At 46.2% G+C, this 26,084-nt stretch overlaps 1 protein-coding gene across 1 annotated transcript in view; it reads right to left on the bottom strand.

Moving 5' to 3' along the window:
• Positions 1–26,084, bottom strand: part of LOC147108590 (protein-glutamine gamma-glutamyltransferase 2-like) — a 69,156-nt gene that overhangs the window by 29,284 nt on the left and 13,788 nt on the right. The window contains exon 4 of the mRNA XM_086005277.1: positions 767–902. Coding sequence (XP_085861403.1) covers positions 767–902 — 136 coding nt within the window. The remainder of the gene's footprint in view (positions 1–766; positions 903–26,084) is intronic.

The raw sequence follows: 26,084 nt of genomic DNA, 5'->3' as shown, positions 1-26,084 counted from the left end.
GTCAGCGGAGAACCTGGGTGCAGCCTTGCACCTCTGAGCAGTGATTGTCAGTATTTTTAGCACTTCAATGCTGTAGAATACTTACAGCACAAACATCAAAATAAAGTGGTCATGCTCCCTTTAAGGAAATTGGCTCAAGACGTGTCATGAATGACGTCACCAGACCCGCTCCATTTAATTAGGCTGGGAAAGGTGCTGGGTGGGCTTAACAAGCCCTATTGAGGTAAGTTCATTTTAGGCAACGGGATGGAGCCAGCAGTGGGGCCGCGACCCACCACCGACACCGGCCGCTCCGGACCCACCGAGGTGAGCAAAATCTCAGCCCTAGTTACTGGGGCTGATTTTCATTTTGCCCCTCCTCCACATGGGTGATATTTGGGTAGAGTGTACTTGACCTGAACTTGTCTCTATTTCCAGGTTGAGATCAGTTACATAGGCCAGATACTGCTCACCCCTGGTATGTCCACCCCTGGCAGGGCCTAGCGCCTGAATGCGAGGGGGAATAAAATCAGCCACTGCTTGAGAGATCTGCGGCAGTAGTGATGGTCACTGGTTGTAGGGCCTTCTGGCTGCTGTCCAAAAACAGGATCTTCATTTCTGATGAAGGGTAGACTGGACACCCAAAAAGTTAACCTGTCTTTTCTCTTTATGGTGCTGACTGACCTTCTGTGTATTTCCAGCATTTAAAAAAAAATTAAGACTGCTAACATTTGCAATTTTTACGATTTAAAAATTTTATTGGTATATTTATACGAATTTGACTCACCATATACTATCTTTTTGTGCTCCATATTGTCTTCCGTATTCATCATATACTTTATCAATTGTTAAGTTCCCATTGGTGTCATGAGCAGAGTTAAAGTTTGTGACAACACGACTAGGAATTCCTAAGCATCTCAAAACTAAAGGAATAAAAAAAGAAAATGGTTACTTCATAATAACTTAATTGCATATACTTATAACTGTGGCAGAATCAGAGATCGGAGAAAACTGCCAGCATCTTAATACAAGATTTGGTAATTTAGTATTTTGCTTTCAGGAAAAGCTTACACAGCTGTGTTAAATATTAGTTCCTTAAGTATTTTTTAATTTAGTAATCTAGCAATCTCCAATCAATATAACAAGAACGTGCATTTATATAGTGCCTTTCACAACCTAATTGGAGGCAGTATCAGCGGTGGCCAAACCTTCAACGATTTCCAAAAAACATGGAGTGATGTCACAGGACACCAGGTAGGTGATTGGTTGGTGAGTAATAAGGTTTTTTTTCTCTCTTTTCTCTCTAACCTCGGACAGTGGTTTAAACTAGGTGCGGGAAACTACAAGTACTGTATTAAATTTATTGCTTAACTAGTTAAACTAATTAATATAACTATAAACAATCATTGAATAAAGACTTCAACTAATTAAATAAATAAAATAAGGCTAGACTAAGTTATGGCAGGGCAGGTTGTGTGTCTGGACTGCAGTATGTGGGAGTTTGTGGACAGCAAGACTGTCCCGAGCGAACATGTCTGCAGGAGATGTCTCCATCTCAAATCTCTCCAGCTCAGAGTCATTGAGCTGGAGTGTGAGTTGGAGACAATCCAACACATAAGGGAGGGGGAGGAACTTCTGGACAGTTTTATCCAGAATGCAGTCACACCTCAGAGGAAAGCACAGGTTCAGGAAAGGGAGGGTGTGACTGTTAGGGAGACGGGTAGCGGGGATTTAGGAGAGGCTGAGAAGGAGGTCCCGCAGGCACTGGCCCTGTCCAACAGTTCCGAAGTAGACGCTACCTGTGAGGACAAGGAGAAAGACTGTAGGGAGGACAGCCACAATGCAGACCAAGGCACTGTGGCTCAGAAGGCTGTCCAAGGGGGGTGGGGAAGAGCAGAATAGAAATGTGGTAGTGATAGGGAGATAGGTAGCATCCTCTGCAGCCAAGAATGAGAATCTCGAAGGGTGTGTTGAGAAGGGTAAGGGATAACTCACGGCGGCAGGAGAGGAACTTGGAAAGGGAGGGGGTAAAACCAGTTATAATGGTCCATGTTAGAACAAATGACATGGTTAGGAACAGAGAGGAGGTCCTGCTGAAAGAGTATCAGGAGTTAGGCTCTAAATTAAAAAGCAGGACCTCGAGGGTGGATTATTACCTGAGCCATGTGCAAATTGGCATAGAAGCAGACAGATCAGGAGAATTAACAAGTGGCTAAAGGGCTGGTGTAGGAAAGAGGAGTTCCTTTTCATGGGACACTGGCACCAGTTCTGGGACAGGAATGAGCTGTACCGATGGGATGAGCTCCACCTGAACCGGGATGGGACCCGTGTCCTAGCAGAAAGGGTAAATATGGAGGTGGCAAAGGCTTTAAACTAGTAAGATGGGGGGAGAGATTTACAAGAAACGCAACCAGCGTAATTGTAAACAAAACAGGAAAAGAGAGCATAGGAATGAATAAAGTAAGGGAGGACATTGATGGCAAGGGAAAAAATAGAGTTATAGAACAGGAGTCTAAAAAGGTTAAACATAAAGTGAGAGGAAATTCTATTAAAAATGAGTTAAACTGTCTGTACAGCAATGTACACAGTGTCCGTAATAAAATAGGGGAGCTGGAGGCAATCATGCGTTGCGAGGAAGCAGACATAGTAGGGATTATTGAGACATGGCTGCAGAAAACTCAGGACTGGGAATTAAACATTGAAGGGTATAACATATTTAGAAAAGATAGAGAGGGAAAAAGGGAAGGTAGAGTAGCTGTACTTATTGGGATAACATAATGGCAATAGAAAAAAGTGACACAGCTATCAGCAAGACAAAAATAGAATCCATATGGATAGAGATAAAAGATAATAAAGGATCAATCACACTAGTAGGTGTAGTCTACAGACCACCTAATAGTGGAAGGGAGGTGGTGGAAGAAATATGCAGACAATTTAGGGAAATGAGTAAAAAACATAGGGGGTGATTTTGCCAATGGGGGCGCATTGAAGGCAGGACTGCTACTTGTCGGGTTTTAGTCCCACCTCCATCGTGGCCAACCCATACTATTTTCCTTTGATTGACCTTGTTAAGCTCGCCCAGCGGGCTTAGCAGGCCAATTAAGGGGAATCCGGTTACAGAGAACATCAGCGTATGACGTTTCACCTGTCAAAAATTTTTGACAGATGAATTGTCATCATTTGACAGCTCTGTGAAGCTGTCAAACAGTGACATTCTCTGTAGTTTGATGAGTCCTTGTATTCAAGACTCATCAAACCTATCTGCTGAGCAGAAATCAGATGGCTGTTGCATCGGAGAATGCAGCAGCCATTTGTCCTCTCTGCCGCGGAGATGAGGAGTCTCCGGTTCCCCAACGGTTGAAGCCTGCAGGAAGAAACAAAGGTAAGTAAACATTTTCTATCACTTTTCACTCACCTCACATACTTACCTCTCCACACTTGCACCCATCACTCATGTCGGGAAGCCCGTGTCTCTGCTGGAAAAATGTGAATAATCCTTTTAGCTGCCTGTTAACTACCTGTTAACCAGTTAACAGGCAGTTAAGTGGCTGTAATCCCCTTCCCACCCCAGGAGACGGGACCCAGCGCAGGTCAGGTACCCACCTCCTGGAAAGATGGCACGGAGGTGGGTTGGGGGCAGGATGGGTACCCGCCCCCAGATTCTGCCATTCTCCCGGCAGACCCGCCTCCAAACCCACCTCCCTAGGTCTGACAAAATCGCTCCCATAGAATTATAATCATGGGGGATTTCAACTACCCCGATATTAATTGGACAGAAGAGGTAGGTAAAGGGGATAAGGGAATGGATTTCCTACAATGTGTGCAGGACTCCTTTCTAACCCAATATGTAAAAAGCCCAACAACGGGGGATTCGCTATTGGATCTAGTAATTGGGAATGAACCAGAGCAGATAAGAGAAGTAAAAGTAGGGGAACATCTGGGCAACAGTGACCATAATATAATACGCTTTATGATGATAATTGAGATGGACATAAGTCTGATGAAAACCAGGTTAATAGATTGGAGAAAAGCTGATTTTGAGGGGCTGAGAATGGAACTTGGGAAAATAAAATGGGCAACAATATTGGCAAACAATGATGTAGAACAGCAATGGGCAACATTTAAAATGGTGTTCAACAGAGTGCAGGAAAAATATATTCCGCTAAAAGGAAAGAACAAACTGAATACTAATGAGAATCCTTGGATGAATAAAGCCATAAGGGAACAAGGGTAAGGAAAGAGGCATACAATGTTTATATAGACAGCAGGGGATTGCATGGTAAGGGAGAATATGAAGAGATTAGGAGAGAAGTAAAAAAAAAAACAACTAGGGAGGCAAAGAGGAACTATGAAATTAAATCATAAAACAAAATAGTAAAATATTTTACAGGCACATCAATAAAAAAAGGAAATAACAACAGAAAATGCTGGAAAAACTCAGCAGGCCAGGCAACATCCGTGGAGAGAAAATAGAGTCAATGTTTCGACCCGAAACGTCGACTCTATTTTCTCTCCACAGATGTTGCCTGGCCTGCTGAGTTTTTCCAGCATTTTCTGTTATTTTGGATTTCCAGCATCTGCAGTATTTTGCTATCTTAAAAAAAGGAAGGTTGGGATGGGAATAGGGCCATGAAGGGATAGACAGGGTAATACCATAGGTAACGATAGAGAGATGGCAGAAATATTCAATAACTATTTTGCTTCAGTATTTACCAGGGAGATAGAAGAGGTGGACATGACATTGGATGATGAGATTAGTAATGAGATCAGTGCATTTAAAATAAAAAGAGGGAATATCTTAAATAAACTAATCAAACTCAAAGAGAATAAAACCCCTGGTCTGGATGGATTGCATCCACGCATTTTAAAAGGATCTAGGGAAGAGATAGCAGAGGCATATATACTACACATATTTAATAATTCATTAGAAAAAGGTGTAGTGCCAGAGGACTGGTGGATAGCTAACGTAATACCTATATTTAAGAAGGGGGATAGAACATGTCCAGGGAATTATAGACTAGTCAGCTTAACATCGGTTGTAGGAAAAATAATGGAATTTCTACTAAAGGAGAAAATAGAAGAACATCTAGAAGCCAAAAACATAGTAATGAATAGCCAGCATGGATTTCAAAAGAGAAAGTCTTGCTTGACCAACCTCATTGATATTTTTGAAGAGGTAAAAGAGAGAGTAGACAATGGTAATGCAGTAGATGTAATTTATCTAGATTTTCAAAAGGCCTTCAATAATGTACCCCATAATAGACTGATGAACAAGGTCAGTGAATGCGGAGTCAGGGGACAAGTAGCAGAATGGATTGTTGGCTGGCTTCAAGACAGAAAGCAGAGAGTAGGAGTAAAGGGTAGTTATTCACAGTGGCAGAAGGTGGATAGTGGTGTTCCACAAGAATCAGTGCTGGGACCACTGTTGTTCACAATTTATATTCACAATTTAGACTTTGGAATCAAAAACACAATTTCTAAATTTGCGGATGACAACAAATTGGGGGGATAGTCAATACTGAGGAGGACTGCAACAAATTACAGGAGGACATTAATAAACTTGCAGAATGGGCATATAATTGGCAAGTTCAACACAGATAAATGTGAGGTATTACATTTTGATAGGAAGAATAGGGAGGTCTCTTATCACTTGGAGGGTTGGAGTCGAGGTGGGGTAGAGGAACAAAGGGATCTAGGAGTACAAATACACAAATCACTAAAAGTTTCAACACAGGTTAGCAAGGCCATAAAAAAAGCAAACCAAGCACTAGGCTTTATTTCTAGAGGTATAGAACCGAAAAGTAGGGAAGTTATGCTAAACCTGTATCGAGCCTTGGTTCGGCCACACTGCATACAGTTCTGGTCGCCATATTATAAAAAGGGTATAGAGGCACTGGAGAGGATGCAGAGAAGATTTGCAAGGATGATACCAGAAATGCGAGGGTATACATATCAGGAAAGTATGAACAGGCTGAGTCTCTTTTCTCCTTAAAAAAGTAGGCTGAGGGGTGGCCTAATACAGGTCTTTAAAATTATGAAAGCTTTTGATAGAGTGGATACAGAGAGAATGTTTCCACTTGTGGGGATGAGCATAACTAGAGGCCATCAATATAAGATAGTCACCAAGAAATCCAGTAGGGAATTCAGAATAAACTTCTTTACCCAAAGAGTGGTGAGAATGTGGAACTCGCTTCCACCGGGAGTGGTTGAAGCGAATAGTATGGATGCATTTCAGGGGAGGCTAGACAAGCATATGAGGGAGAAGGGAATAGAGGGTTATGCTGATAGATTTAGATGAGGAAAGACAGGAGAAGGCTTGTGTGAAGCTTAAATGCCGGCATGGACTGGTTGGGCCGAATGGCCTGTTTCTGTGCCATATATCCTATGTAATCCTATGTAACCTCAGCATGTCCCACAGCCAATTAAGTCCTTTTGAATTGCAGTCACTGTTTTAATGCAGGGAAACACGGCAGCCAATCTGCACATAACAAGCTCCCACAACTAGCAATGTACAAGATGACCTGATAATCTGTTTTAGTGATGTTGATTGAGGGGTAAATGTTAGTCAGGACATCAGAAGAACTCCCTGTTCTTCTTCCAAAAGTACCACTGAATCTTTTACGTCAACCTTGAGCATGCAGACATAGATTAACATCTCATCTGAAAGACAGCAGCTCCAGCAGTGTAGCATTCCCTCAGTATTGCATTGAAGTGTCAGCCTAGATTATATGCTCAAGTCTCTGGAATGGGGCTTGAACCCACAGCCTTGTGACTTAGAGGTGAGATTGCCACCACTGAGCTAAGGCTGACACCTAACAAGCAGCCATTTTTCTCACCCACACCTGGCGTGAGGATCGTTAGAGTCTTATAGGGATCAAGTGGGTAATGAATGGGTAAATTTTGTTTGGCTCTCCTCTTGGTGTGGAAGCTAACAGAAGTGTGGGACAGACATAGCACTGTAACATTATAAGGCCAATTTTAAGACTCGCACTCCCATCTAGCAAAGCTATATGCCAAGAGTGGAGCTGTGTAAAAGTTATTCTATCAAACTTAATGCATGTTACATTGTTATAGTAGCACATCGTTAAATGGAACTACTTTGGTATGGAACTACTTTGGTATGGTGTAGTTATATTGCTATGTGGCACACAGCGTCAGACATCTTGTATCACTCCGCACCATGCGGCAGCACTGTAACAAAAGCAAGAATACAGCTTAGTAAAAGCACTAACTAAAATGAACTAAAAGTGTCTGTAATATATATAGTATAATAAGAACACAAGGAGACACAACATGGTGGCAGCGGTATAAGTGAGTACAAATTCTGCTATACGAACTACGAATAAGATGAAAAGTGATTTTATGAGCTGATTGTGAGTGCCGGTGTCTGCGGTGATTGAAAGTGAATCGTACGGGAAACGAAAATGACGGCTGCCACTGCACTGACTGTGCAAATGCAACCCCTCATGAACTGGGAAGCCGACGATATAGTAGAAGCATTCCACAAGTTCAAACAGAAATGTGAGCCTACATTCAAAAGCTTCCTGAAGGGTACTACCAACGAGGAAAAGGTTAGTTACATTCTGTTGTGGACAGGAGAAAAAGGCCTAGATTTGTATAATAGCTGGCGTTTGACTGAAGAGGAAAAGGAAAACCCAGTGACAATTTTTGATAATTCAGCAACCATCTAGAGCCTAAATCCAATCACCGTATACACAGATACAAATTCCAGAGTCTAAGACAGGAACCCGGTGAAACAGCTGACAATTTCCTGACAAGGCTGAGAAATGAGGCCAGCAAGTGTAAATTTAAGGAAATGGAGGAAAGGCTTGTGGACCAGCTAATATGGGGGTCAGCGCATGTAGAGGTACAAAAAGCCTTGATAGGAAAAGAAAAGCTCGGAATAACAGAGGCTATAGATATTGCGAGAGCTCATGAAGCCATGAAGCAGCAAATGAAAACACTGATTTCTCAAACGGCTGACATGCAGATGGCTTCTGAGATGGACAACAGAGTGGATGCAGTGAGAGAAAAGTACAACACACAAAGACATGCACATGACAACTGGGGAAACACGTGCAGAAATTGTGGAAGACTGCACGATTACACAGACAAGAGGAAATGTCCAGCATATGGAACAAGCTGCAATGCATGTGGCAAACTAAACCACTGGGTAAAGAGGTGTAGAACAAAGAAAGGAGGAACATACATCAAAAACAAAGGCGGACAGCAGAACCAGAGAAAGAAACACAATATCCATGCCATGGATGAGCAGGATGATGATGATGATCACGACAATGTACTAAACATCGAAACCATAAAGATACAGCTTCACGAGATGTCCAGAGCGGAAAATACTCCGAAGAGAGAATTGCACACCATCATCCAAATCAAAAAAAAGGTCAAAGGTCGGCCCACAACCATCAACTTAAAGTTGAAGCTGGACACAGGGGCTCAGAGCAACATTCTCCCATTGAGACTGTACCAGCAGATCTTTCCCGAAAAGCGGTTGTTTAAAGGCAAGTAATGTCACGCTGACAGCATATGGGGGGAGTGAGATTAAACAACTCGGAATAACCTTTATCAAAGGGACACATAAAAGAAAGAACATCAACTACATGTTCTATGTCACCGACACTGAGGGGCCAGCGATCCGGGATTAAACAGCTGCGAGAAGTTGAGATTGATCTCAGTACATCACGAGCTGATGGAAACGTCACTGAAGATAGACAGCAACACCCCACTGGAGAACCGCCCATAAATCAAGAGTAAAAAAGACTTGATAGACATGTATCCGGAATGTTTTGATGATACAGTGAGATGTTTTGGAGATTTCCAATACCACATCACCATCGACCCAGAGGTAAAGCCCGTTATCCATGCTCCACGAAAAGTACCCATCGAGCTGAAGACAAAGCTTGAAAGAGAGCTAAAGGAGATGGAAGAAAAGGGAGTGATCGTAAAGGTCACTGAACCCACAGACTGGGTAAACTCAATTGTGGTACGAGAAAAGCCAAACGGGCATCTCAGAATATGTTTGGACCCCAAAGATCTAAACCAGGCGATAAAGAGGGCCCACTATCCCACCCCAACGCTAGAGGAGATTACGCCATCACTGGCAGGAGCCAAGGTTTTCTCAAAACTAGATGCCAGAAATGGATATTGGTGTTAAGTATGTGTATTGTATTGAACAATTAACACAAAGACTTAAACGTATAACTCAAACAGGTCTTTACTGGTTGGAGGTAGGGACTATACATAGGTCTTTACTTCATGCCCACAGGCGGGAACTGAGGGGAATCAGTACCCACAGTACTATTTATACCCCTATGGCCAGGAGTGGTACTGCGTATCACTACGCCCAACAAGTAGTGCAGTCCTGTCCATAGGTTCAAAGTAGCACACATATTACATACACAACATTCCTCCCTTCCTAGCTTTACAGTCATCTCCCCATTTAACATAACGTAATAACATATATACATATATAACTTCAGGTTTACATAACAGAATAACATAGATACATAGATAACTTCATGTCAAAACAGATCACAGATTCAGTCTCTGCGGAAAACAGTTCACAGATTCAATCTCTGTGGTGTAGTCGGTTCACGTTGCTGGAGTGACTCATTCAATAGTCCTTCCATGGATTTAACAGTTTGAACTTCCGAACTGAATTGGCTCCGTTCGGAGGGACCACGTGTGTGATCTGGTAGAGGTGATAATGGTTCAGATGGGTCATCTTCTGTTTTTACTTTTACTTTTCTGCTTCTTGGAGACTCTCTGGGCTCCATTGTCAGCTGCCACAGCTGCCAGCTGCATGCGCAGTTCCTCCTTCTCTTCCTCCTGTTTCCGTCGTAGAGCCAGCTTCTCCCGATGTTCCGTAGACTTTTGGTGCTCCTCCATGATTTCTGCACTTTGGGAGTCGAAGTTACAAGCTGGGCAGGACAGGACATCGTAATATTCGGTGTCGTCCTGAGCTAGACCAGTGAGAGGGTCGTCTATTTCCTCCATACCCAGCTGGACGTTAGCCAGCTCTTGTTCCAAATCCAGACATCTTTCCTGAAGAGACTTCTTCATGTGTACCTCTGCATCCAGCTTTTTCTGGGCTTTCAGCAAGTCGTTTACTAGTGACCTCATTTGTGATTTTAATACTTCAACTTCCTTTGGAGATTGATTGATCGGACTATGCAATCCCTCTACCGGAGCAGCTGTTTCAGCGGTCTGTTGTTCTACGTTGACGTGAGTCAGCGTACTTTTGGCATCCAATGGCTGCTCTGTTGCAGTCATCTCAGTCTGTGTTGCCACCTCAGCTCTTCCAATAACCTTTGAGAGCTCCGAACCCCTTTCGTTTGAATATTGAAGTTCATGTTCAAGTTTTTCCCATTTCAGAGTCCTGTCCTTCAGCATATGCAGGAGTTGGCTGACCGTTAACTCCTCTGACATCAGACGTTTTGTGTGCTCCTGCTCCATTTTCTCCATCAGCTGCTTCTGTTGTCTTTCCAGATTCTCCAACTCTATATCAAAGAACTCTTTCGTTGCATTCAACTCTTGCTCAAAACGGCGAAGCATTTGTTCTAATTGCTGTTGTAGTTTGAAATGGAGTTGAGTTCGAGCCCGGTGTCCCTCAGAAATGGGCACATCAGTAGACTTGCCAGACTCAGAATCCACAGTTAAACTATGTTGTTGTTGCTCAGTGGAATTCTGTGCTGAAACTTTGTCTTTTGCACCTGAGTTGGGCTTACCATCATCCGTTCCAGAGTCTGGGCCGACTATCTTCACCGAGTTCTCACTCGTTATTGTTTGTAGGAAATGCCAGTCCATATTCATTTTCCTAATCCACTCCCGTCCTAGTAGTGGAGGACCTCCTTCAGATATCACATATAAGTCCATTATTTGACTGTCTTCGCCCTTGTGGACCACTGCAACCTCTATTTTCCCGATGGGGTACACTCTTTGCCCCGTGTATGTTTTCAATCTAATCCCCGTATCCTGTAGGGGAATATGTTGGAATAACTTCCCGTAATCTTTCTTATTTATGACCGTCAATGCCGATCCAGTGTCCAATTCCAGTTTTACTTGGACTCCTTCTATCTGAAGAGTGACCCAAATTGTCTGGAGGTCTGCACCCTTACCAGCGTTGAGTACTCTTAAGCTAGCCAGTTCATTACAGCTAGCGTCTGAATCGGACTCCTGTTCGGCCACCTTGTGTACCTTTGCGTATTTTCCTTGCGGTGACTTCTTGTTGCTGGTCTTCTTCGCTGACCTGCATACTCTAGCTATATGTCCAAGCCTACCACAAGCTCTACATTCTTGGTTTTTAAACCAACACTGGTTCTGATCATGCGTTGTCTTTCCACAACGATAACATTTGCCAGAACTCACACCCAATTTGTGTGCACTGAGCTCCGGTGACCGTAGCTGCATTACTGCCGTGCCTCTCGCTGCGGCTTCGTGTGCTGCTGCCATAGTGACCGCCTTCTCAAGCGTCAGCTCATTCTCCTCGAGCAGTCGCTTTTGTGTATCCTGTTTAAATAAACCACACACAAATTTGTCTCGTAGTGCATCTGTCAATCCCGTTCCAAACTGGCAATATTTCGCTAATTTACGCAATTCCAGCAAATATTCAGCATTGCTTTCATGCTGTAGCTGCCTTCTGTCGTAAAATTTAAATCGTTCCGCTAGCATCAGCGGCGTGGGGTTTAGATGATCTTTCAGGACAGTAACAATCTCATCGAACGTCTTATCCGCCGGTTCATCTGGTGATAACAGGTGTTTCAATTGCCCGTATGTCTTCGCACCCATTAAATTTAATAATGTTAGTGCTTTATCAGCCTCACGAATTTTATTGGCCTTACAATAATTTTTAACTCGTTCAACATATATGGCCCAATCTTCGATGTCACTATCAAAGTTACTAATATTCCCGTGTTTAGGCATTGTAGTACTTTATCAGATTTGCAATTTCTCAGATTTTTTTTTTTACTGTTATCCAAGATGGCGGCTTCCCGCTCTTGCCGTCGTCCTCCGCCCACAAAATGGCGGTTTTCCCGCTTCTGCCTTCTTCCCCAGCGGTTTTCCCGCGAAAAATGGCGGCTTTCCCGCGCTTCTCGCTCTCCCCGCCCACTTCAATGGCGGTTTTCCCGCGCTTCTCGTCGCTGACTTTCAGCCCGACTGCGGCTCTTATCTCCTGTGCGATCGCTGGTGCGCCGCCCGCCCGAAACGGTTCTCAGCCCTTATCACCGGTGCGATCGCTGGCCCGCTAAGCGCCTCCCGCTTGAAGCGGCTCCCGGCCTCTGGCTCACCCGCTCGGCGGCTCTTGCTCGCTCCCTCCCGGGCTCTGGCTTACCCGCTCGCGCCCTCAGTGTCTGCCGACGCTGCGCCTTCCAGCCCGAGTGCGGCCCTTATCAGGGATTTCGATCGATTGCCCTTCTACCTCCGACTTCCCCCAGCCCTGTCTTTGCAGCCAACGCTGCTTGGCTTACCCACCACCGAGGTTGAAAAAGCTGCAGGATGTCTTCTGTCCTCCCGTTTTCAGTCGTTGATGGAGGCTTCAGGGTCCTAATGCCTGTCGCTTCCAGTCGCTGGAAGCTGTCAGGATTTCTGCTGCCCTTCAGTTTTCAGTGGGGTGTTGAGGATTGGAACCTCTCTTCAACGTCCTGTCTTTGGACGAAGCCGCTGTGGAATAACTGCCGCAGGGTTCGAACCGACTCGTCGCCAGTGTTAAGTATGTGTATTGTATTGAACAATTAACACAAAGACTTAAACGTATAACTCAAACAGGTCTTTACTGGTTGGAGGTAGGGACTATACATAGGTCTTTACTTCATGCCCACAGGCGGGAACTGAGGGGAATCAGTACCCACAGTACTATTTATACCCCTATGGCCAGGAGTGGTACTGCGTATCACTACGCCCAACAAGTAGTGCAGTCCTGTCCATAGGTTCAAAGTAGCACACATATTACATACACAACAATTGGAACGTGAAGTTGGATGAGGAATCAACAACACTGACAACATTCAACACACCATTTGGGCGTTACAAATTCCTGAGGCTACCATTCGGGTTAAAGGTCAGTCAAGATATCTTTCAACAGAAAGTAGGCGAGACATAGAGGCTGTGAAGGAGCTATAGGAATAGCTGATGATATTCAGATCTATGGAGCAGATGAAAGAGACCATGACATGCACCTACATGAGGCCATGGAGCGTACCAGGAAGGCTGGCATCAAGTTAAATGCAGATAAGTGCATAGTTAAAGTCAAGGAATGCCAATTCTTCGATATGATTTATACACCAGAGGGAGTCAAGCCAAGTCCAGAGAAGATTGCGGCGATTGCTGAAATGAAACCACCCAAAGATAAGAAAGAGCTGAGGAGTTACCTCGGCTTGGTCCAATACATGAGTTCTTTCATCCCACACATGTCGGAACATACAACAAATCTCAGAGAGCTATTGAAAGAAGACGCCGAATACCAATGGTCTGAATCACACGAAAGGAATTTCAAACAACTTCAAGAAATATTGTGCAAGGAAACAAGTCTGTCATATTATGACAGAAGAAAACCAGTCACACTGCAAGTGGACGCTTCTACCAGAGGACGAGGGGCAGCTCTGGTGCAGGAAGGAAAGCCGATAGCTTTCGCATCAAAGGCCTTGACATCAGCCAAGACGAGATACGCCAACATAGAAAGAGAACTATTAGCAGTAGTGTACGGATGCGAGAAATTCCATACATACCTATATGGCAGGCGATTTACAATAGAGAGTGACCATCATCCACTAGAACAGATCTATAAGAAGAATCTGTGCAGAGTGCCTGCAAGACTGCAAAGACTACTTCTAAGGATCCAAAGCTATGACTTCACGCTTAAATATAAGCCAGGAAAGGAAATGGTGCTAGCAGATGCGCTGTCTCGATTGTCACCATATGAGAAACACGAGGTGGAGGGCCTAACAGTAAAAATCCACCACCTAGTGAGTGTTACCCCTACAAAGCTCAGTCAAATCAGAGATGAGACTAGCAAAGATGAGGAATTGCAACTACTCACACAACAAGTGATACAGGGGTGGCCGGAGAGAATCCAGCAGGTACAGGCGACAATTCGTCAATACTGGACGATTAAAGACGATATTGCATTAGAAGACGGTATTCTCCTTGCTGGATCGAGGATCATCGTGCCAAAGACGATGCAGACACAACTTCTCCATCTCATACATGAAGGCCACATGGGAATGGAGAAATGCAAGCTGAGAGCCAGATCAGCTGTATACTGGATAGGCATGTACAAAAATATCGAACAGATGGTCTCTGCATGTGGTATATGCCAGAAATACAGAAATGCACAACAGAAAGAGGAGATAATACCTAGTGAAATATCGTCAAGACCATGGCACACTGTTGGGGCAGATCTCTTCATGTGCAATCAAGAATAGTATCTCGTAGTGGCAGATTACTATTCCAAGTTTCCTTTTGTGAGAAGGATGAAAGACCTGAGAGCCACAACTACCACCAGAATTGCAAAGAGCTTGTTTGCTGAACAAGGAATCCCAGAAAAGGTAATCTGTAACAATGGAACCCAGTTCACATCGAGTGAATTCAGAGCTCTGGCAGAAAAGTATGGGTTCAAAATAGTAACCTCATCCCCACATTTCCCAAGGGGACACGGGTTCATCGAAAGACTGATCCAGACTGTCAAGAGAACTCTCATCAAAAGTAGTGAAATGGGGGAAGACCAAGACCTTGCCCTCCTATCACTCAGATCAACACCACTGAAAGCAGACATGAAATCACCTGCAGAATTGCTGAATGGGAGGAAGTTTAAGACTACACTACCAGCAAAAATACATCCTCCCCAGGACCAGGAGGACTTCAGACAAAAGCTGGCAGAAGCACAAATCGTAGGAAGCAAACATTACGATAAACATGCAAAGACGCTACCAGAATTGCTGAATGGACAATCAGTGCATGTGCAAGACCCGGTGTTGAAAACCTGGAATCCAGCCAAGGTCATTGGAAAAGCTGATACTCCAACATCCTACTTCGTAGAGACTGAACCTGGTAACCAATACAGACGGAACAGACTCCACATCAGACCTTCACCTGAACTGGATAAGCAGCAGACAACATCAGCAACATTGACAACACCAGCTACCACAAGCAGTACAACACCAGAAACAAGCGCTACAAATCAAACAACAACAAGCATGCACACTCCAACTCCAAAGGCGACAGCAACAACAACAACAAGAGCGGAACACGCCAGAACACCGCAGAGAGGAATGGTCACCACCAAATCCACAAGATGGAGGGACAACATCCAACCACCAGAGCGATATCGCGAATAAAAAAAACCTCACGATTCTTTTGTAGTTGATAATAATAGTTTAGATATAATATTTGTTAATTTAAATTGTTAAATTTCATGTCGTAGTTTTTTTGAGAATGAGGGATGTTACATTGTTATAGTATCACATCGTTAAATGGAACTACTTTGGTATGGAACTACTTTGGTATGGTGTAGTTATATTGCTATGTGGCACACTGTGCACGGGCAGTGCACAGTGCAGCGTCGGACATCTTGTATCACTCCGCACCATGCGGCAGCACTGTAACAAAAGCAAGAATACAGCTTAGTAAAAGCACTAACTAAAATGAACTAAAAGTGTCTAATATATATACAGGAAACTTTCTGATATCCGGCACTGACGGGACCGAGCTGGTGCCGTAACATCAAAAGTGCCGGACATACCAGAGTTAATGTTTAAACATACGGAACTGAGAAGCTCCGTGTGAATCAACAAACCCTGTTGCTTAGCAACAGCTTCAAAACAGTCAGCTGCAGCTGCAAGCACCTGTAGCTGAAACTGTTGCTATAGCTACAGACCTTGCAGTGCTTGACTGGGGAAAAAAAAGCAATGAGAACTAAAAAAACATATAGAAAACGGCTCCTGATTTTTGCCGTTAGATTGAGCATTCCGGACATATAACCTCCGGATAAACCAAAGTTTCCTGTAGTATAAGAACACAAGGAGACACAACAATGTATTGAAAATGTTCTTCTATATTCTTCCTATTCCTGAGCAGAACTAAAATTTGTGACTACCTAGGAGGGAATTGGGTAGCACAATGCAGATAAAATACGTAGAACCGTCAAGGAGTTTGTAGAGAATGGCCGAGGAAGACAATAGCTTTGTTTCAAAGGATCAGAGATAAATTTTGGAGTTTGGTAATTCTGAGTAGTTTGGGTTGGTTTGAATAATATTAAGCAGAGCCGAACTAAGGAAGACATGGCTATCCTTCCATGGATATCCTTCATTGTGAAAGCTATGGAGATGTGAGCCATAAGCATTTCTCAGTACTACACTATGGCCTAGAATTTCAGTATAGCCAGTTTTGGGGCGCTAACGTTAGCGCCCGCCCGAAGTTAGCGCCCGCCCCAAAGTTGCGCCCCCTTGCCGGAAATTCAGTGGCTTCGCCCTAAGAGGTTGGTGGAGCGCTAAAAGAGGCGTTCCACTACTATCTTTAGGCGCTAAGCCGGTGGTGCAGAGGGATAGCGCCGAGGCGGGGCGCAGCGCGGGTGCGGTCATTTTTTGATTGACAGCAGACCCCGTGGCGCCGACCAGCTCTTAAAGGGGGAAGGGACGATTTGGTCTGCTGCCACGCCCTGCACACTGCAGCTTTGCAAATAGGCCTCAACACTGCTGCTCAGCCCCAGGGAGTCATGGCAACGCCAGAGAAGGCCCGTGAGCATGCCCTGCGCTTCTCAGAGGGTGATCTGGAAATAATGGTGACAGCTCTGGAGAAGAGGCGCAGGATCTTGTTCCCAGAGACTGGGAGGAATCCGAACCACCAAGAATACACCAGAGCCTAGAAGCAGATCGCCAACAGGGTGACGTTCACCGGCAATGCCCCCAGGACCCACAAACAATGTCGTAAAAAATACAACGACCTGACCAGGATTGTCAGGGTGAGTACCCTTTCCAGTCTCCTCCTCATTCTTGCATGTACACCTGACATGATGGGCAAAGGGAGCTGAAAGTCCTAATGGCCAGCCCTCAGCCAGCAGCTTTGGGACAGTCATGAGCATCAATTGCCCATTCTGCACTCTACACTCTGGCCAAGCTATTCCACCATGGGAGGCAGTGCACAGTACATCAGGGCTACACTCTGGCCAAGCTATTCCACCATGGGAGGCAGTGCACACTACATCAGGGCTACACTCCGTACTTACAGCCCGTCCTTTCTCTTGCAGGCTAAAGTTGCCTATAATCGCCAGGCCCGTGCCAGGACCAGGGGAGGCCGCGCCAAGCTGCAGAAGCTCACTCGCCTGGAGGAGCGCGTGTGTGGGCTCATGGGAGCCCGGCTGATCGTGCCCACAGCGTGCGGAGTAGCCGACCCTCCACTGCCCAGCAATGGTAAGGACCTCGCCTTTTGGCCCTCTCATGTCGCACTTGCGCATCCGAGCTACCTCCTTTGCCACTGTCCCACCAATGCGCTGAATGCCACCAGTCCTAACTCCCTCGCTGACGCCGTCTCCTCACTCTGAAGCTACTCTTGTGCATTCCTGCTTTCAGCTGGTGACGACCAGGACCCTGAAGCTGCCAGTGACAGCCCCTCCGAGCAGGAGCAGGAGGAGGAGGAGCAAGAGCAAGCCGGACCATCAGGGGAACACTCAGGTCCCGCAGGAGAGGACGAAATGATTGACACGTCCTCACTGGACGAGTGCCTGGACCAACTGTCGCAGGGGATTGCAGCTGCTGGGACCAGTGGCGTCCAGCCACCCAGGAGCCCTGCGCGTGGGCCGCGGCCTTCCCCCCAAAGGGGGGAAGGATCAGAGGGGAGTGCAGTTGATCGGGACACTCGCCGCCACCAACGTGGCAAGGTTCCCCTAGTTCGGTCCCCTGCTCCCCAGCGGGAGAGTCCCGACTCCAGTCCGGACACCTTCACCTCGGAGGAGGCGCGGAAGCTGGACGAGATGGCCGAGGATTTGGACCGGCGCCACACGGAGCTCATGAGCGTGGTGGGGCGCATGCCTGAGGCCATCGAGTCGCTGGCGACCAGTGTGCGCGAGTTCGGGGCATCAACTGCCGCGAGTGGCCGCATGCTCACTGATGCCGTCAAGACCCTGGCGGGTGTGATGCGGGCGCACACCAGGACAACAGGTGCACTCACTGCTGCCACACGCGCTGTCTCAGGCAGGCATCGCCAGGGCACCCGCCGCGCTGGAGCATCCCAGCGAGCCGCCCCTCGGCTGATTGTTACGGATCCTGCAGTGTGGGCCCGGCCGAGTGCCAGCGCGCCACAGCACCAGCCAGCGCATCCCAGGCGTCAGCTTGCCCACATTGCGCCATCCGTCGCCGCCACTCCCCCACTGGGGCGTCAAGGGCAAGCGGCTGGAGCTGATGTTGGCCAGGCTCAGGTGCGCCACTCAGCAGCCGGCCCCTCGAGGCCCAAAGGCCGTGTAGGCCACCCCCCAGCGGCATCTGGCGGAAGGACATCTGCGCCTCAGGCGCCTTCCCCCAGCCTCGCAGCAGCCACTGGGCAGAGCTTGCGAAGGAGCAGCAGGCCGGGCAGGGGAGGCAAAAGGCTGGACAAGGTCTCGCCCTCGCGGGCCACTCAGTAGAGGGTGTGGCCAGCTTTCGTTTTATATGGCGGTGGCTATCTTTCTTTTGCCCATGGTTGTTTGGTTCGTGGGCTTATTTTTTGTGTTAAGGCCGAGGTTGAGGCCAGGTTTGTACAAATGTGGAGTTACTCCTCCCCAGTTTGTGGGAGTGAGTCATTTGTTGGGCTTTTTTTGGGGCCCGTTGATTGTTTTTGGGGATTCATGTGGGAAGGGGTTTTCATTTTTGTATAATAAATAATTATCTTTATTCATACAGTCTCCATGGTTGTTCTTGTTAGTGTTTGGTGGCTTCGCCGGCTGAGGGCTTGCGGAGCGGCTGCATTCATCTTCCCTCATGGCCACAAGGCATTCCCTGACAGGGGGCTTAGAAGTAACGTGTAATAAGGTGGCGTCGCGCGGCCCTTGGCCCTGGTCGCTCCCTCCTGGGAACGTACTCCTGCTCCTCCTCCTCCTCCTCCTGCTCCTCCTCCTGAGGTGCTGCTCCAACGTCAGGTGGCAGTGCCTGAGTCCTGCGGATAGCCAGGTTGTGTAGCATGCAGCAAACTACCATAAATTGGGAGACCCGGTCCGGCGAATACTGCAGAGCTCCTCCGGAGCGATCAAGGCAGCGGAACCGCTGCTTGAGGACCCCAATAGTTTGCTCGATGATGTTGCGGGTGGTTTGATGGCTCTCGTTGTAGGCCTCTTCAGCAGCGGTCCTGGGCGCGCGGAGCGGGGTCATGAGCCAGGTACACAAAGGATAGCCTTTGTCCCCGAGTAGCCATCCTCTTGGGGGAGGCTGTGCCTCGAACATGTCATGCACAGTACTCTGCCGCAGGATAAACGCATCGTGGCTGCTGCCTGGGAAACTGGCATTGATAGCCATGATGCGCTGCTTGTGGTCACACACCAGCTGCACATTCAGAGAATGGTAGCCCTTCCTGTTGCGATACTGCTCGCCATGCTCCAGAGGGGCCCGCAAAGCCACATGCGTACAGTCAATGGCGCCCTGCACCAAGGGGAAGTCCCCGAGTCTTGCAAATCCCAAGGCGCGCTGATGCTGGCTCTGCAGGGCCATGGCAAAGGAGATGAATTGGCTTCTCCTTCTGAACAGTGCTTCGGTCACCTGGCGGATGCAGCGATGCGCGCCGTACTGGGAGATGTTTGCTATGTCCCCAGCAGCGGATTGGAAGGAGCCGGTGGCATAGAAGTTCAATGCCACCATCACCTTCACTTCCACCGACAGAGACGTCCTGCACCTGAGCTTTGGATGCAGATCTCTGCGCAGCAGGTGGCAGATCTCTGCAACCACCTCCTTTCGGAATCGGAGCCTTCTAACACATCGCGTGTCAGTCATGTTGAGGTAGGAGCGCTGCTGGCGGTATAGCCTGACTGGGTAAGGCCTACGTGGCCGACGCCTGTAGCCCCCTCTGCCTCTAGCCAGGGCTGCCCCTCTCACAATGCGTCTGCGAGCCCTACGGACATGGCGCTGCAGCTCCGCGTTGGCACCCCATGCAACCCCCATCAAATCCTGGCAAACAGTCAAATTTCCAAAAGGCCACTTGCAGCGCTCTGGCCTGAGTCCAAAAATACCTGAGCTGTAGCTGCTTGAAACCAGTTAGCTATCCTCCTTGTTGTGTGTCCAGAAATGCGTTGCACAAGAGTGTTTGCTGCAAAATGGCTGGGCTTTATACTGGAGGGTACGTCCCCTTTAATTTGCGCCCCCCGGGGCCCGCGCTGGTTGTTTTGCGTTCCTTTTTTCAAACGCTCCGGCCGCCGGCCGCACAATGGGGCGGTCCGACTGAAGTTTGGAATCGGGGCGGCCAAAGGGCGTTGCACGAGGATGTGACATCATTTTCTGCGCGCGCATCCGGGCGGGCGCTAAACTTTGCGCCGGCGCTAACGGCCAACTTAATTTGGGGCGAGGCGCAAACTGCGCTGCGCCTGGGCGCTACACGCATAGCGCCCGAAATTCACTTCTCTTAAGGCGCTAACTGCTGGCGCAAGCAACTGAAAATCCAGCCCTACATATTTTATCATATCATCTGTAACAAAACTAAAAATTAGTCTTGTTAGGTTTATTAGTTTTAAAAGGCAAACGTAACTCATTTTAAAAAAAGGAGCAAGTGCTGGATTGTTTAAAATTGACATGAACCAACTAACTCTGGAATTCCATTGAGAAATTCCATTTCCTGGTTATGTTAGTTTGTATAATCTAGTCATTATTACTGGTTACAATGTCAATTGATTTAGTCACTACTGCAATGATTAATAACTATTTGAGTACTTTGTCAATTGAACCATTTATCAGTTTATTCAATCTGGATGTCTGACATAAATGGGTTTTCAGTCTTGCTGCCCACAGCATAGCCCATTGTTTAGTTTCCTGGATAACAACAGAAAATGCTGGAAAAACTCAGCAGGCCAGGCAACATCTGTGGAGAGAGAAATGGAGTCAACGTATCGGGTCGAAACCCTTCTACAGAACTGAGAGAAAAGGCAGGAAATGAAACAAAAGGCCATTTGGGGGCTGGGAAATGGGGGAGGGGATGAAAGAAGAGACATTGGCCCAGTAATTCCGGGCACAACGCGTGAGTACGGATGGGGTACTCACGCGTGTGCCCGGAGGAATTGCCGGTTTTCAGCATGCACAGCGCATGCGCTGAAAACCGGCATTTCCTGTCCTCTGACCCAAGGGGTTAAGAGGCAGTACGCGCGTGACTGCACAGGCAGTGACTGCACAGTGAAATTCCTTTTTTTTTCCCAGAGTTGCCCGAATGTAAAGGCCTCCGGTCTTTACGCGTGGAAAAACCAGACGTAAGTATTTCGTTTTACAGGTAAGTGGGCTTTTAGTACAATGTAGACATTTTTTTCCCACAGGTTTGTTATTTTTAAAGAATTTACAGTAAGGTAAGTTTAGTTTTAGACCCTATTTTAAAAAAAATTATTTTTTACAAAAAATTGATTAATTGTTTAAAACATTTTTAAAAACTTATTTATAGTTAATATAATCAGTGGGATGTTTTTTAAAATTTTATTTAAAGTTAAAGTAGTGTTTTGGCAGCCAATACTTCTCATGAGTTGATAGCTCTTGCTGTCAAACTCATGAATGAGTTTCCCCTCCCCTGATTGGCTGCACAGTGCTCACCTGATCCCAGCCGGCACATCGCACTAACTACGCCGCTGGATCAGGTAAGCACATCGCGCCGACATCTGAACCGGGCCAGTGACAGGAAATGCGAGCAGGCCCGGGCTTCAGATGTCGGCGCGCAGGGTGAGTGCACATCAGGGGCTTGCACGCGCGGCAAGCTCCCGATCCTAATTTCAGGGCCAATAAGAGATATTCAAGGTGAGACGAGATAGTAATAGGACAGGTAAAGAAACAGACAATGGCTCTAGATGAAGTGTGAAATGCGCTGGCAGAGTGAGAGACAGCTGCCATGTGGGAGAGAGAGAATAAAAAGGAAATGCTCACGATGTGGTCTCCTCTACACTGGGGAGACCAAACGCAGATTGGGTGACCGCTTTGTGGAACACCTCCGTTCAGTCCGTAAGGGTGACCCCAAGCTTCCGGTCACCTGTCATTTCAATTCACCGTTCTATTCCCACTCAGACCTCACCGTCTGCGGCCTCTTTCATTGTTCCACGGAAGCTCACCGTAAACTCGAGGAACAGCACCTCATCTTCCGATTCGACACTTTACAGCCTTCCGGACTCAATATCGAGTTCAATAACTTCAGATCATAACCTCGGCCCCGATTTATATTTTTATATTTTTTATCCACACTTTTGGTTTGTGACTTTTCCTTTTCTCTCTCTCCCACATGGCAGCTGTCTCTCACTCTGCCAGCGCATTTCACACTTCATCTAGAGCCATTGTCTGTTTCTTTACCTGTCCTATGACTATCTCGTCTCACCTTGAATATCTCTTAAGGTCTCTTCTTTCATTCTCTCCCCCATTTCCCAGTCCCCAAATGGCCTTTTGTTTCATTTCCTGCCTTTTCTCTCAGTTCTGTAGAAGGGTTTCGACCCGAAACGTTGACTCTATTTCTCTCTCCACGGATGTTGCCTGGCCTGCTGAGTTTTTCCAGCATTTTCTGTTGTTATTTCGGATTTCCAGCATCCGCAGTATTTTGCTATCGTTTAGTTTCCTGGGATTGTCGTGACAACTTTTCAACTGACTACCTTGCCAATTATGTATGACTCTGTAAGCTTGTTAAAATTGCAGTTAAGGATGATCTTTGAAGACTCCTTGTACATGAAAGCAATTTATGTATAAGCATGTCAGTATTCTGCACTTCTGTCACACTTCCAATATACAGTCAGCTGCATCAAACTCTAAGTACTGCAGGCGATTAAATTACATATAATAGCAAGAGATTGAATCATTTCAAGAGTTTGTTTGGAGGGACTGGAAGAACAATGCACTCTTTGAAAAAACAACATTTTAGTTTGTAATTTAGATTACTATTTGTACTTTACAGTACCTGTCTATAATTTTGCTTCTGTAAATCAATTAACTGTACAAAACACTATCTGTGGCTTTAGTCTGTATGAAGTGACTATAGTTTGATGTTTTCTGGCTTCCAGATTAACTGGAGACATAGTAGAAATGCTGCTTAACTTCCAGTTTAAATACTATTAAATAGAGTAACTTAATTGATGAAACTGTTTAAAAAATAGCATATGGGATATGCTTATATACGCTTATAAGTAGGGGCAGAGAGTAGAAGAGCAGAAGTAAGGCGAAACTATGCAAATCTTTGGTTAGGCTGCAGTTAGAATGGGGGTAGATTTTCCTGTTGTAGCACTTGGACATACTGGCCTGAATTTTGTGGTCAGTGACGAACGAGGGGCGCTCGGCGATCATTGCCGTGAATTTCTGTGAGCTTTTACACTGCGATTTACAGTAATTGGAGAGCCAAAATAGTGCAGCGCCCTCTACAGGGGATCTGGGACCTGTGTGAACAGGACAAGCAACGGCGTGTCTCCTCATCCAATCAGATTGAAGAATCCTTACTGAGCCATGCAGATTCTAACCCAAGAAGTGTAAGTTAGAATATTTAATTGAAAATAAAACCATGTACAGAAAGCAAAATAAAGAGAGGGCTAAGAAAGATGGGATTAGGAGAGAGACATAAAAGACAGAAAGAAAAAGTAAAAATAAAAATGTTTTAAATCTCCAACAATAATTAAAATTTGATGGAATGGGAATTCACATTTGGAAAAGCAAATCTTCAGTGCCAGAGAGGTTGTTTGACAGTAATTAAGACTCATCACCAATGTTTCCTGTAAGCTGCACGGCCTGTTTCTTTTAATGCGGCGTCCTTTAAATTTCTGCTCATGCGTGGTATTTACAATGTAAAAGCCAATAAGCGGCCTGCATGGGACCTTTCCCGGCTTAGAGGGAACATTGCTCATCATGCTGTTAAAAATTCATTTACACTTGAATGGACAAACCCTAACTTTTTCTGGCGTGTTTAGTAGGTATCTCGTGGGAACGTATCACAACTTTACACCCTTCATGTGTTTGAATGCTGAGTCTCTCTGCAAGATACCAGTATAGTAAAGCTTATGGAGGAGTAGGGCATCTCGCATAGCAACTTCCTGATTTCCACGTTCAACTGCGGACTCCGGAAGTTGCTGTCTGATTTAGTCCATAATAACGATGAGCGCTGTTAGCCTTACCACTATTCTTATCACAAAATCCGAGCCATTAGGTCACTTGAGTGCAGTGTATAGAGGAACATAGGGTGGGTAGGAGCACACACCAGTTCGGGTGCCCACCCAGTTTTCTCTATGTCCTGCACCCAGGAGATCCAATACATCCAAGTTCAATAAGAGGAAAACCTGCTGCATTATGTCCAATTTTGGAGGGATGTCGAGGCCATAGAAAGAGTGCCGAAGAGATTTGCCAAGATGATCCCAGGAATGAGAGGGTTTAGTTATGAGGTAAGACTAGAAAAACTGGGACTCTTTTCACTAGAAGGAGATCTGATAGAGCTCTTTAAAATTATGAGGAGTTTTGATAAGGTAAATAAGAATTAAACCATTACCACTGGTCAGTGAGTCAGTAACTCGAAGGCACAAATTTAATAAAGAACAAAGGGAGTGGCTGGAAGTTTTTTTTATACAGAGCGTTGGTGTGACACAGAATTGCCCTACCAGAAACAATGATGGAAGCAGAATCCATGATAGCTTTTAAAAGGAAAGTGATTTAATATTTGAAAAAGAAAAATATTAAAAGGGTATGAGGAAAGGGCAGGGGAATGGCACTAAATAGCTAGCTTTTTCAGAGAGCTGGCATAGGCATGATGGGCCGAATGTCTCCATTTTGTACTGTAAAATTCTATGGCGTTGAATTTCCGCAGGGTTCTCCTGATCGTCCACCATAACTTCAATGGAAGATACACAGAAACCCCAGAGAAATGACGTAAATGGTGTTTACGAAGTTTCTACGGATCTCCTGCCTAAGTTAAGGCAGAGGATTGGGAAAACAGCCGTGGAATGATTCTGATTGCCAGAAAGTGATAGACACGGGTTTCAGATTGAGTGGGCTCGATATTGTCAATGGGGAGCTTTTGGAGACAGGACTCCCACTTTTTGGGTTTTAGTCCCGCCTCCATCGACTTGTGGCCAACCCATGCTACTTTCCCTTGATTGACCTTGTTATGCCTGCCCAGCGGGCTCAGCAGGCCAATTAAGGGACACCTGGTTACTGGTGACGTCAGCGATCGACATTTCATCTGTCAAGAGCTTTTGACAGATGAAAGATCAGCATTTGACGGCTCTGTGAAGCTGTCAAACACGGACAATCTGTCTTCTAACTTAGTCCTTCTACTCAGACTCAGTTAGAGAGCTCTCCAGACCAGAAAGCAGAGGCTGCAGCTTTTGACAGTTAGCGGCCATTCTGCTTTCTGTGCCGGTGAGCTGAGGGACTCCCGAGAACTGAAGGAAGGAAGCCTGCAGGAAGAAGTAAAGGTAAGTAAAAGTTATTAAAACACTTTACACTTACCTCACACACTTACCTCTGCACACTTGCACTCATCAGTCACCTGCACAACGAACATCTCGACCCATCCGACCCCTGTAGACCGACGGTCTGCCTCGCTAACTTGGCATGGTTCAGAGCCGTCGGACAGCCCACACTTCAGGGCTAAAAATAGGGATTAGGCAAAAAACTGGCTGTTAACTACCTGTTAACAGGCAGTTAATTGGCACTAATCCCCTTCCCGCCTCGGGGAGGCGGCTCCCAGCACGGGTCAGGTACCCGCCTCCTGGGACATTGGCACGGAGGCGGGTTGGGGGCGGGATGGGTTCCTGCCCCCCGATTCTGCAATTTTCCCACCACTCCCGCCTCCAAACCCGCCTCCTTGGGGCTTGGAAAATCGAGCCCTATGCCTCTATTTATAGTTAATGTTACAAGGCCATTGGCATGAAAAAAAGTGTGGAAAGAAACCCAAACCATGAACAGAAATGAAATGGTTGCTTGAGTTTC

This window comes from Somniosus microcephalus, chromosome 13 (assembly GCF_052327205.1).
Source record: "Somniosus microcephalus isolate GS21.2 chromosome 13, FLI_Smic_1.0, whole genome shotgun sequence".
NCBI lineage: Eukaryota > Metazoa > Chordata > Chondrichthyes > Squaliformes > Somniosidae > Somniosus > Somniosus microcephalus.
The sequence above is the reverse complement of the archived record's forward strand: the minus strand, read 5'-3'. Positions and strand labels throughout refer to the sequence as shown.